This window comes from Anopheles maculipalpis, chromosome 2RL (genome assembly GCF_943734695.1).
Source record: "Anopheles maculipalpis chromosome 2RL, idAnoMacuDA_375_x, whole genome shotgun sequence".
NCBI classification, from domain to species: domain Eukaryota; kingdom Metazoa; phylum Arthropoda; class Insecta; order Diptera; family Culicidae; genus Anopheles; species Anopheles maculipalpis.
Genome location: NC_064871.1, coordinates 7,380,301 through 7,393,557, shown reverse-complemented (window position 1 = coordinate 7,393,557; position 13,257 = coordinate 7,380,301). Strand labels below are relative to the sequence as shown.

Below are 13,257 nucleotides of genomic sequence, written 5' to 3'. Positions count from 1 at the left end.
AACCGGGCGTAGCGGGAAACGGCACTGCGAGGTGACAGCGAGAGTCAAAAGATCCTGTCGTCTGTTGGCGTGATTGATGGTCGGCTCAGTAAATATCGGACCAAAGCAAACAAGGCTTTCCCTTTGTGAAAGGGAGAGAACCATACACACAAACACTCGCGCAACGTGCACTCACTCAATCTTGCCAAATTCCCATTCCTCGAGTGGGTGGCGAGGGACACGAACGGCCACGGAAGAGATTAACGGAAACATGAAATATTTATATGGTTCGCTGGTCAGCGGAATGCAGCCCATACGTTTGCACCGTACTGCGTCCGTTCCGTTTCTTCCACGACCTCGACTGCAAGTCCCGGAGTCGCTGGGTCAGGGGGCAACACTTATCACGGTAGCTATTAACAATTTACACACGCGTCTTCCCATTGCAAATAGTGTTGCCTTGTGAACTGTGACTTCTGGCGTCCAGTTTACCCATGTTTGTGCCGCAGCTTTGCACGCCGTAAGTAGCGCCGTAACTTACCGATGGATTATCGTCTTAGCAAATCAAGCTGCTCTGCGGCATCCCGGAACTCCTCTCTCTCTCTCTCACTCGTGCAGACATTGTGGTGCATCTTGCGGGTATTACCGTGCAGCCGGGAAGGGGTTGAGTTACAATCGCTGCACCAGCAGCTTAAGATGTCGGCCGGTGCTCAGCGATGCCGAACAAATTGCAACAAAAGATTATCGGTGACAAGATCACCGGTATGAGGGGTGTGAGGGTACGGCAGGCCCGTGTGGATGGTGTCGGGGCTAGCGACTATCAGAGATCAGGCAGTAATTGGCTGGCCAGTGCAGTGCCGGGCCGAGCGAGAAGAATGATTGCACCTAATGAATTTGAGCTAGCTGTGGAGGATCAGGGACGAGTTGAGGTTTAGCCGAAGACAGATGGGTTCTGGTGTGTGAGTTTGGTTTATTTTTAAAATGGTGTTGGTTTTACATATTTGCACATTGCACTATGGGCAGCGTTAAGGGGCGTGTGGAATGATGCGTTTGGAAAGGTGACATGTAAAAGTGATAAAATTTAATATTGTTCAAGATCTCCATTTTTAAAAATTGTCTGGTAATTGTCAGGATATTGACTTATTTATACCACGTTGTTATTAAAGCCAAGTCTGAGATGTGGATGAGATTCGACGGTTTTCTTATGTCTGATAGTCCGACTTATCTGGACCGCTCCCATTGTTTTAACCATTGTAAATTATTGAGGTCGAAAGCTATATTGAGGCCACATCTCAAGAAATTGAAGACATAGAGTTCTTCATCTTAAAAATGGTATCAATGCACTAAACATGCAAATCTGTAGTCACATAAAGCTTTGTCTTTCTCAGTTAATCCTACCCTCATTAGGCAGTTCTACTCTTATAAAGTGGGATTTTCCACATGTTGAGAAGTTTTAACCGTTGGGCCACAACTTCAAAAAATTGTACAGCAGTTTATTTTTACAGCACATTTTGTTTGGGGGCTAATTATCATTGTTATTGGCGACGAACTTCAGGCGAAACAGCAAGAGAAAATCAAACCTGGTAGAAAGTATCTTGACCATCATCAAATTTAAATTTCCTAAATTGCCCACTGTGCTATGGTGTAATAGATACGGTGAATAATCTCTTTCAACAAGCGGTTGTTTTTTTAGCCTAAGGTCAACCATGTAGAACAGGGCACGAATTTAAGGATTAAACATGTGTTGCATAAATTAACTTCTCAGAATACATTGTTTCTGGCAGCGTTACTGTGCACATGGTACGATATTTTGTTTTATGATACGATGATACGAAAAAAAGTTTCTCATAGAGCAACAAATTGTTTGATGTAAATATTCAATTAGTGCGAAATAAAGAAGATTAGCTTATTAATTTCTTAAGCCAGAGCAAGACGAACGGCATGATAAAGAAGCATGCTGCGGCACTGGATTACGCGTGGTGTGGTGAATAAAATTAAAAGCATGATTTATTTTCTTCATGTCGATTTTCCACCTCGATAAAACTTGCACGGCTGAAAGTTGCATGAAAAACGTTCTACTAATCACACCAATTATAGGCACGGCACTGAATGGAAACTACAACAGGGGGAGGGGAAACGGGCCGAACGAAACGAACGCTACCAGATGCGGCGATGTGTGTCCTTTTATTTCGCGTACCACCCAGCCCCGGACGGTGGCTAAAGACTCACGTGCAGGGATAAATGAAAAGTTGGAAAAAAGCAGTCCCGTACCGTAATGCCGATTGCCAGCTTTATGGTTATCTCGTTTTCCACATACTGCCCACAGAGACAGTGGCAGCATGTGCAGCGTGCGCAGACAGACATACACACACACACTGGGAGGAGCGCTCGATTTTGCATAGATAATTATCTTCTTTTATTAGACTCATTAAGGCATATAATTAAAATCTTTTGTCCGATGTCTACCAACTCCCTGCTGATGGTGGTTCCGATGCGTATGCAATGCTAATGTGTGTCGGCCGGGACTTCTCGTCGACTTATTTTTTAATGCTTTTCTTTTACGTCTTTCTCCATTTTGCCATTGCCTCCATTGCCATTTTCCATTGTGTTGGGAGCTTTGTATGTGGTCCTGGTGCACGGCAGATCAGGTGCATGAGATGAAAGGTTGACGATGATGGACCTACAAGTAATAGAATGGTAAAGAACGTTCATTGTTCATCGTAACGGAGCTTCGTACAAATTGGAAAATCTGTAAGGAAGTTCGGTTTGAGCGTAATGGATGACGTTCCAACATTTGCGCCAAGGAATTCGAAAGCTAGTTCAGTGGAATTCTGTAGAATTAGCAGCAAATGAATGATGGAGACATATTTGCAGGACACAGATTTGTATACAATTGGAAATTGTACTGTTTTTTCTTGCTTTCAAAGGTAGTCAGAAACGTACTTGTATTTACGTACCCATTGACACGTGTATCCACTGACAAATTGGTAGTAAAAGGCGTAAAAAATTCTTGTTTGTTTGTATCGCTTAGAGAAGTTTTTTTTACCCTTCGGGAGATTTTCATCCTTTCGCGTAAAAAGTTGGTCACGAAACAGGCTTCAAAAAATGGAGATGGATAACCTTGGGCGTTCAGTTTATTTAAAATTGCATGTTGAAGTCTTCCTCTGTCCATGTGGGAAATTATGGTGGCGTCATCAATATCCTTACATTGTGTTTGTGGCATTTGTTTATTAGTTAGTTTATAATACCTAGATGTACTCATAGTTCGATTTTGATATCAGTATGTCAGCCGCGGTCAGAAACCCTTCGAAATCCGAACATGATATCGTCCGATAGCGTATCCTTCGGTTTACTTAGTTTTAGCCCTGATTTTGCTGCTGTCGGCTCCGCTTAAGCTCCGATCCGCTGTCAGAAGACGTTGACCGTTGTGTATGCGACACAAGTTAAGGGCTTTATGTGGTTTTAGGAACTATGTTCGAATAATTACTTTAAACAAAGTATAAATATTTCTATGTAACAATTACTATTACTTAATACAGACTATGCAACCAGCTTTCACTTGAGCTGGCGGTCCGTCAAGATCTTCCTCCGTTATGCAGATGTCAAGCTTTCATTACCAGATAAAATGACGCTTTGAGCCTTCAAATCAGCAACGATTAACTAGACGACCTTAAGACCAACATCCAAAATTGAAGAGAATCGGTCTCTCTCGATACGATTTTGCATTGAATTATTTTAAGTTTTACTTCTGGATCAATATTTTCGGTGAACTTGGCAGTGTCAAATCAGCCTGTCAAATCTTGTCATAAATATTACTACACAAAAAGAGCACCTTAGTAGATTGTTTTATCAGTTCCAAAACTGCTGGTTGTCGCAACTTTTTACTACTGCTTCGTGAGCGTATCTATGTTGAACCAGCTTGCATCGCTCAGACTGTGCCGCACCTACCAAGACGCCATGAACCTCTAATCCAGTGCTGTAATGTGCGCTCCGTTGATTCCAGCTTATCTAACGTAAATAGAGTGCCCTCTCTAACTGGTGTGTGTGTGGGTGTTTGGTGTTGCCAAAACCAGGAAATCAGAGCCAAAGACAGAACACTAACTGACTAGTCCTTTTTTATTAAACTTACACACACACACACACACACACCATAACCTTGCCACACTTAACCACTGCGGACGGGAACGTTTTGCGAAGCAAAAGCTTCAGCAAATGGGGCGAATCATCTCGGAAAGTTCAATATTTGTACAGCTGTGTGCAGTGCTGCAGCACCGAACGAAGGCACGGTTTGGTGAACCAGTTTTTCACTAGTCGGCGAGAAATTGTTACAGCGTCAGCTTAGCGAATTCTGCCTTTTTTCCAATCCCATTTGCTAGAGACTCGCATTAGTGCTTCCGATGAAAATTGTGACAGATTGAGCGGTTAACTGATGTGTGCGTGTGAGTGAGCGTTTCCCTAAATTGCACAAAACCACAAATTAAATTGTGCATTGGCAAGCGAGTGAAGCGAACCTTTTTTCTTAAGGTTCTATCAATCATCAGGATCCATCAATCACTAGCTGGTGCGTTCGAATTGGTGCAGCATGTTTTGTAAAATTGTACAGCTCAATGAAGGGCGTAATTCCTGCGCCCAAAGATTAATGGCAGTTTAAGGAACCATTGTGTGTGAAGGAGAGTGTTCAGGGAACAGTTTGACACAGTATGGTGGCTGTGCGATGTACGATAATGCGGCTTTTTAATGAGCATTAGATTGATTGGTTCGATCGGTTGGTTGGGTTTAGTGAAACAAAAGAAACGCGTACAAAAATATTACATGATAATTTTGGAAAGTAAGCATGGCTAATACATCACACGGCAGGCAGTTTTTAGAAATGAAAAACCACCGAATCGTAAAATTTCTTCGATCACTTAAATGTATCGAGTAAAATAGATTGCATACTTTGAGGCGCTTACATAAAACGCAGACAAACACGACCAAATGTTGACCAAAGAAGTTCGTAATCGAAGACTTTTATGTTGTTTTTCTGTAATTATATCCTTAATAATTGAATTCACAACTTCCAAGAATATTTCTATCACATCTCTAATAATTCTGATATGCACGAAGATGCATGTTAGCCAAAATTTATCATACATGTCAAAGCAAGTAAACAATTTTCCATTGGAAACCAGCTGCTCGGAAACACATTGCTCGATGTATTATCTTCAACCAACCGAGCGATATCGCTCGTACGTCCGGATGGCATGAAGCTGGATGTTGATTAATTTACTTCCCTGATCTACTCGGTCAGGGTTCATAATTAATCAAAGGCAATCCGATTTTAATCATGCTGCATGAAGATACAGACAGACAGTGTGCCTCTTGCAGAGGACGCGATTAGCTGTAAGGACACAGTCACGATATTTTATTACTCAAGAGGATACCCACAGCACCGTGGCCACAGTCAACGGCAACTATCGAGTAACTGGTCGCACTTTACCGGCATGGGGCTCCGTGGAGAAGGAAACTCGTTTCTTGCGCAAACAGTGTGGGGAAAAGAACGTAAACGAGTCTTAGAGGAGTGATGTGGACGATAGAGTCGTTGCCGTTGGATACACTCGGACCCATTCTGTACCCGGTGGCAGTGAGATCGGAGTAATTGAAACAGGACACAGTACACAGTAGTAAAAACTCTCCACACACAGACATAAAACCGTCTAGCAAAAGCCGAGCAAATGGTTTTTACTGTTGAAGTTCAATTCGGAACTGCCTGGGTGTAGCAGTTTCTCGTGTCATCAGTAAGTAGGCGAGCAAAGATAAATGTTTTCCATCGTCTCCAGTGATGGGGGCCTTTTTTATGTGCTGGCTTTGCGGCGTCTACCGTAATGTCTGGTTTTGCTACGTTTTTGGGTCTTTCCAACAATCTCAGCCTCTCCGTGTCGGCGACGGCGACTTTGGATTTGGAATTCGATTTCTAGCCCAGAGATCGGGCCGGATATCATTTGAGGACTTGCAGTGGCTTGATTCTATTTTATGCTCCGTTCAATTGAACTACATTCATCTTCAATGACCCACTGCTGTGATTACTGCTTCATCGACTCCGCCTCTAGTGGTGGGTTTTTTTTTTGTGTCTTCAGCTCCGTCCGCCTGCCGATCGCGTCAGACCATTTTGCTGCAAAAAGCTTAAGGACATTGTGTGCGTCCGTGCTGTAACCGTGACTGGTGGTTAAATATATGCACATTTATTTCCACCCCAACCCGAAGAAAAGCTTCTCACTTCGCGGTACGCGCGAGTGCAGGACCTTTGTGCGTGTCGGCAACATATTTCGCCACTCGGAATCGACACTTTTTGCCTCATATCATTATTTTCCCATCTCATCTTGGCTTGCGGTGTGAGCAAAAACGGGCCAGCAACATTCTAATGCTGCATTCATCATGCCCCAACTCTTGCTTCCCTGTCACCTTAACGAGTTGTGGAGAAAATTTGTTGCACAAGAAACGCACACTTTTTTGCTTTGCAAATGTAACAAACAGTGAGCGGAAAGGGCGTGCGAGCAATCCTTAAGCCCCTCAGCCTGTAGTTCGTTGTGAGTAGTGGTACAGATGTGATGGTAGCTAAAAAGGGGGGGGGGGGGGAGGGGGGGGAGGGGTAAGATCCCGTTCCATAATGGTGAATGAATAGCTGAAGATTTGTGTCATGATGCGAAGAGCTTGTGTCACGGTCGCAACAAAAGAACACGACACTTTTCGCACCATTTGCGGCGCGGCAACGGAAAACGGTGCTTTATTGGGTTGGACGGTAGGACGGGAGAGAGGGGAACGTGTGGTGGTAGAGGAGGAACGAAGCCGGTCCCACTTACCGCCCACTATCGAAGGTGAAAAGTTAGTTGACATACACAGGGAAGAAGGTGCAGAAAGTAAAAGCTTTGGAAAATCGGTGACGCGTGTCGTAGATATATGATTCTCATTAGCGTGGTTTGGTGGGGTGGTTATGTTTTTTGCTTGCTGTCTTGCCTTGAAAAACTTATGCTATGTTGTTGTTATGCGTTCGGTGCGTGATTGAAAGTTTGGTGTGATTAATGCGTGAAGAAATTGAAGGATGCTTGCTTATTTCGCTAGAATCGGTGACCATAAGGTGATGAGATTGATTGATACAGCTTAGGGTGTTTCGTCGATAGGAAGTGATGGCCAACTTTGGTTGGAAGTGATGGAACACCATCGTACGGCAGGATGGAAAGTTTGATGTAAGAATATTAATAGAAATGGTTGTAGAGAATTTAGTTTTTATTGGAAAAAGTTGTCCCCAGAACAATCCCTCGGGTTTTTGTTTGTTTATCACAGTCGCCTACAAGTATACAATACGTTTGGAAAAATACGTTTTCTAATGCATGTTACGTTAATGCAGGATTTTTTAAGGCTATTTTTCGCTTGGTTTAACGACTGTCTAGGTCACGCCGACCATCGAACGGCCTATTAAACATGGTGATATTAGGTAGTGGGAGAGTCAGCCTTCCCTACTAGGGCAGAGGCTATGGGGGAAGACTTGAGAAGGCCCTGGGTGCGACTTGAATAACGAACCTGCCATGTGGAGTCCTGCGCCTCTGTCGCCTTTTCTACCGAGGTGCCATCAAGCTCAATTTGACAGTGTTTAAAAATGACGGAATAGAAATTCATTTACACCGAAAAGAAATATTCCTGGGATGAAAAAAAAAGTCCTTTATAATAATGAAAAGTGGCGTTTAACATTTAAAAATTGCCTGTACAACGTGTTAAGCTTTTGCCTATTGATTTACAGTAGTGAAGCGAATACACGTACTTTTAATACATGTTTTTATAACAGAAAAAAGAATTGATACCATTCGAAACAATTTTGCAAAGAAGTGGCGGTAATGTACAATCATCAAGAAACAGACGTAACACAAAAATGAGATCGCTTTTCTTTATCCCATTTGTTTCAGATCGGCAACGAAACCAGCCAGTGTACTGCAATGTAATTGCAGTATGTTTTTCATGTTCGCCCCCTTGTTTATTAGTAGATCTAAACCAGCTAACTTTATTCCAATACCATTCTGGACATTCGATTCCACACCCAACTGCTTGGTACTTTCTTTCGGCGAATCGGAACGAGAAAGAGGGCGGTGTTTTATTTTATGATTCTACTTCAAAGCAGCAAATTAGCTTTTCTTAGCTTTGCGCAATCGAGAACACCAAGTAAAACAAGGGCTAATCAAACAAGGGGCTAGATGGATAAAATTTCAACATACCGCATTGTAAAGGAAGCGATGGTACGATAGCAAGGAACCTGCTGGCTTTCAACAACGAACCTGGCTGATCGGGATTGTGCAGAACTCAATTTTCTAGCTGAACTGATCCAATTGCTGCCAGCTAATCTGGTTAAGTAGTTGTACCATATGTTGCAGTGGGTCAGCTTTTATAGAATGCCACAAACGAGCATAAGGCCGGGGTTTATCTCCCCTCCAGTGTAAAATGGCAACTAAAAGACGGCAGCGGGCAATTGTTACCTTGCGATTAAAGTGTATGCACACTTCCTTGGACGGTTTTTCCACCGTGGTCTACCGCAAACTAACAATAACCACAAATGAATAAGCGAATCCACTGCAAAAGCTTCTTCCGAATGGGTTGAAATGAAAGTATATTTTAAGTGGTTTTGTACGATGAGTGAGCAGCTAGAAAGCATGCATGTGAGTGGGTTTTAAGAGGAACGAATGCTAACCTGACCAGTATCCTGGCCAAGGCACGAGACCTTGCGTACAGTGCGAGGTACATCATACCCACTGTTAGAAAGAGGAGCACTTTCTTTGCGAGCAGCTTACAGATGGCCAACTTCTTAAGGGATGGTGGTGTTTCAAGATGAAAGCACAGTATGTAAAGGGAGTGTACGTGCGCACTTTAGTTCCAGCAATTAACATCTTTTATTAGACTCATTTAGCTTGGCATAATTAACTTTCCATTCTGCGCCACGCGAGAAGCGAAGGCGACATCGTGTCGGGCCGCAGTTCTCATGTTTTCGGTGCAAGTGCATCTTGACGCAGCACGTCATTGTGAGGTCGTAAAAGGTGCACCAACTTTAAGGGCGGTCGTTTGAAGATCTTGCCAAAAGGGGTAACCTAATTATACTAATGATATAGATTTTCTGATTCTTTTCTAAACCGGGTGTTTGATGTGAAACGACGATGAAACAAAAGGTTAACCTTGGGCGGTAAAACTGGTCACAGGATTATATATAGTCTATGAATATTGATGAATTTTGAGACCCCCTCGTCCCAGCGTGTCGGTGTTATTATAAGAAAGATTTCATTAGCGTAATGTACGAAGAAGCTGTACGAACGATCTGAAATGAAAGAAAGGAAAATAGTAAATAAAATACGATGGTAAGCGCGGATCATGATCTGCACTGAGTACTCACGGCCGAAAAGCTTGCCATTGAGGTTTCAAAGAACGGAACGTCAACGTTAGATCCGTATTGAGCTCTAATCATCATCATTTGAATAAGATGACGAGTGTTGCGGTCGAATCGATACCAGGGGAAATTGTAAGCCACCGTTTGTACGGCTTCGCTCTGGAAAATGAAACATTGGATTAGGAAAATGATTTCTTTCTAGCGGCGAAGTACCGGCGACGACGACCGGGCGAGAGTGTACCGAGTCACGAATGATTGTGCCGCTGTACGAGTACAAAAACAGCAACGTTAACTCGGCAAATGCGTAGGGTAGGTAGGTGAGCTTATAGATGCCTTCTACCTGTGAAGTGGAAGTCGAAATGAAACATTAAAAGGCTTGGAAAGCTTATTCAAATTAATGGTTACTACTCACCACAAGCATTGCAACACAGACGATGCACATGATGATGGCCGTGGCCGTGTAGACAAGCAAAACGTTTGGCATGAAAGCGGTACGAACTTCCGCCACCAAGTCAATGATTTCTTGGTGTCGTTTGCTGATGCGTCTTAGCTCGTCATTAACGCGCCGCGTTTCGGCAGATGAGCCCTTGAGGGTGGTTTTATCTAGCGTTGCTGTGAGAGCTTCCATTTCTAGCTGGATCGCTTGAAACTGTCCATAAACGTAGAGACAAACGCCACTGAACAGTGCGTCGCTACCAGACTGTGAGGTTATGGTAGGAGCGGACGCGTAGTTTAAAAAGATTGTCGTGAGGGCAAAGTAGTACGAGTTCTGAGCATCGAAAGGCAATCTTGGGAGAGAAGTACGCGAGAGATTAGAAAGTTTGTGGCCAGCAATTAATCATAATCTTACGTACGCTAACTTAAATGGTAGGAGTTTTACGAGTGGCCGCTGTCCATGAAACCAATTGTACGCCATGATAAAGAAAGGTGTCACACCGTACAGGCAGGCGGCAAAGAACATCATCAGGAAAAGGTAGAAAGTAAACTGTTGACCCAGGGTGGCCATTTTTTTGTTGGTAGATTTTTCTTGTGGATGTTCCTCTGAAATGGAATGGAAAATTTAAACATTGCATACATTTATGGCGGCGCCTGTTAGTATGCATTTTACTTTACAATTCAGTAACCAAGCAAAGGAACTTACCCTTCAACACTTTACCGATACAATTAAGCACATGGTCCAGCTTTGTTTCATTCACTAGATAAAACACCATACGCAGAAATCCTGAAATTCGGGCCACTGTTGGGCAAATGCTTTCGATTGTTTCACTAAGATCACCATCCTTGTAAGCGTACAGTCCGTACATAAATTCACCCACGATGCAGATCGCAAGTGTGATCAGATTAACGGCAATCAGCACCTTCAGGTACCAACGACGCACTAAGCGGTCCGCAGGCCAAAGTCCAAAGATGAGCAGAATCTTGCGCTGGAGTTTGAAGATGTCCCAATTCCGTTTGGCCGTTTGGGACCCGTGCCCGAAGTTGGAAACTGGCACTACCGTGGATACCATGGTTGGGTCGAATTCGGAATGTGTTTGGTCCAACATTTGCAGTGATCGGCCAATATATAGGGAACTGTTTTTCCTTAGCAACGGTTAAAATAGTTAACTTTGGTCAGTTCAAAACATTAGCAACGATGGGAAAAACTGTCATTGCTGCAATTCGCACACTTTGACAAACTCACCAATTGACAGGTCCACAAATCCTGATTAATCGTGAGCAACTTATGTGTAATATCCAAGGAAGAACCTTGTTCAAATGCTCTTCTAACCACTAATAACAACCTGCACGTTAACGTGTTTAGGCTACGTTTTATCAAAATCATATCAGCAAGTTCGTAGCTGGATGGAACCCGACTATCAGCCGGGTGCCTAATGACGGGAAGCAATTTAATTGATTTGAGCTCTTTACAGTGAAACCACAAAACTGCTGACTAATAAATGCGAACACTTTTCAGCGCCGCCAAGGGCAAAAGCCAACAGGGAGAGCGGTTTATCCCCCCCCCCCCACCCCCCAAACACGTTGTGGGTGTGTCATACTTTGGTGGTTCAAGAATTCGAGCGTCTTGCCACACGCCATGAAAATCGCCGGAAACTCGCTTTCATGAGTATTTTGTGGTAAAGCTTTCGTTGTTCCACTACTGGAGGCGAATGTTGGTGGATTGCTTGTACATACGTGTCACCTGCACGGCGGCAAACCGTTGCTCTTACCACAAATAGGGTCGTTTAATCGATTCCTGAGGTTTCGGTGGTCTATACCACTGGTTTCGACTTAATGAATCCTGGGTCGACAATTTGTGTACACTCGAAATTCGTTCCTCAAAACACGACGCAAAATGGGAGCTGTAATGGGCGCCAAACATTCGGGGGGGAAAATTCGTCCACAAAGCTGTTGACGTACGCTGCTCTGTATGGTTGAATTTGGAGAGGAATCATGTTAGGAGTTTGCAAAAAAGTTTCCCGCTGTAATCAACTACAGCTATGTTTTCTGTAGTATAATGAAAGTCTGTGTGCGGTAAATTGAATTTACCAACGAACTTGGTTAAGCTTGTCAGGTTGCTTAATCCATCGGAGTCAAGCGAATGGGCGAGCAAACCGAGGGTATGCATCAGCCCCACTGGGCATCGGGAGAAAGCTGAACTTAGTACCTTATACGGTCTTTCAGTACGGCTAGTCGTAAGCCTTACCTTCATTGATACAATATTCATCGAACTTCATCAACATGCACGCACACAGGCTGGCGCGATGCTCATTCGCTTTCCTTGTGGAAAGTCCTGGCCATACCGACTGGCAAACCACACAGCAGCACCTGCCTGTGGGGCAAGTTTTGCAAACGGTTCCCTACGGCAACTGGTCAGCACACGGTGCGCCGGCCACAACCATGGGTAGCTTTCCGCTCTGTTTACTACTTCAATTAATCAATTGCTCAATCAGATGTAAATTAATAGGTGGAAAATGGTACAACCGCGAATGGTATCGGTGCAGGGCATTGTTCTCCTTCTTAGCGACGCGTGGACACACGCGTCTTTTCATCCAGGACGTAGAGTGGTGGAGTCGCATCGGTTCGTGAGTTAGTTATGAGCCATGGTAATGTGGATTTCTAATTGAATTCACATCTCACCGTCGATTGACGCTTGGAATTAATTATTGTTGATGCGCTGAAATATAGCTTCCACAAAGGTGGGTGGGTACGAGGATGCTGGATTTCCGCTTTTGTGGCGGGAGCTACCGGAAGTGATATATTGAAACCTGATTGTACGTGGAATTTGGAGCAGATGAATGGATTTTTGGTATGGAGTTGGTTGCACATTTGAAAGTGTGAACCGGTACGAAGGGTAATAAAATGGCGATATGTGGGATTATAGAATTTATAGCATACATACGACACATCCTAGAACTATGCGATAGAAATTGTTACTATTTTCTGTTTATTCTCGTGGGCGATTATGAATTGATTGAATTCTGTCGATGAAGTGTGATTAAATCTCGCTAATTGTTAGATATCCAGAATTTTTTTGTTGATATGGAGCGACAGACAGAACCTTTGTGCACTCATCACAGAAAACATAGTGAAACAGTAAGTCACGCAAGTCGATTTAGCTAAAATAGGTGTTTGGTTTATTGTATTCCATTATCCTGCTTAATTCTACCAAAACTTGAGCTTATCCCGCTTTTCGTACGATCCATCCAAATGGGTATTTTTAGAAGTACACAGAGTGAAACGCACTTTCCAAACTACAGTCACGATGAGTAGATGTACGTTATGAGGAGAACGGTCGATGGAGAATGATATAAATAGAGCCATGCCTCCATGTTTACTAAGCTGGAGATGACGATTTGTCTACGAAGAGCTAAACCATTCCAGTACCGTCTAGTGCGTACTTC

The 13,257-nt window shown here is 43.5% G+C and overlaps 2 protein-coding genes across 3 annotated transcripts in view; both read right to left on the bottom strand.

Annotated features, from left to right (window-relative positions):
• The window catches only part of LOC126556650 (phospholipid-transporting ATPase ID), a 143,293-nt gene that overhangs the window by 51,573 nt on the left and 78,463 nt on the right, over nt 1–13,257 (bottom strand). The window lies entirely within an intron of this gene.
• LOC126560043 (odorant receptor 22c-like) lies at nt 9,257–10,884 on the bottom strand. The gene is made up of 6 exons (XM_050216204.1): nt 10,518–10,884; nt 10,231–10,417; nt 9,789–10,164; nt 9,618–9,716; nt 9,383–9,535; nt 9,257–9,307 (listed from the first exon to the last, which is right to left on the bottom strand). The coding sequence occupies exons 1-6, from the start codon at nt 10,882–10,884 to the stop codon at nt 9,257–9,259; spliced, it is 1,233 nt and encodes a 410-aa protein (XP_050072161.1).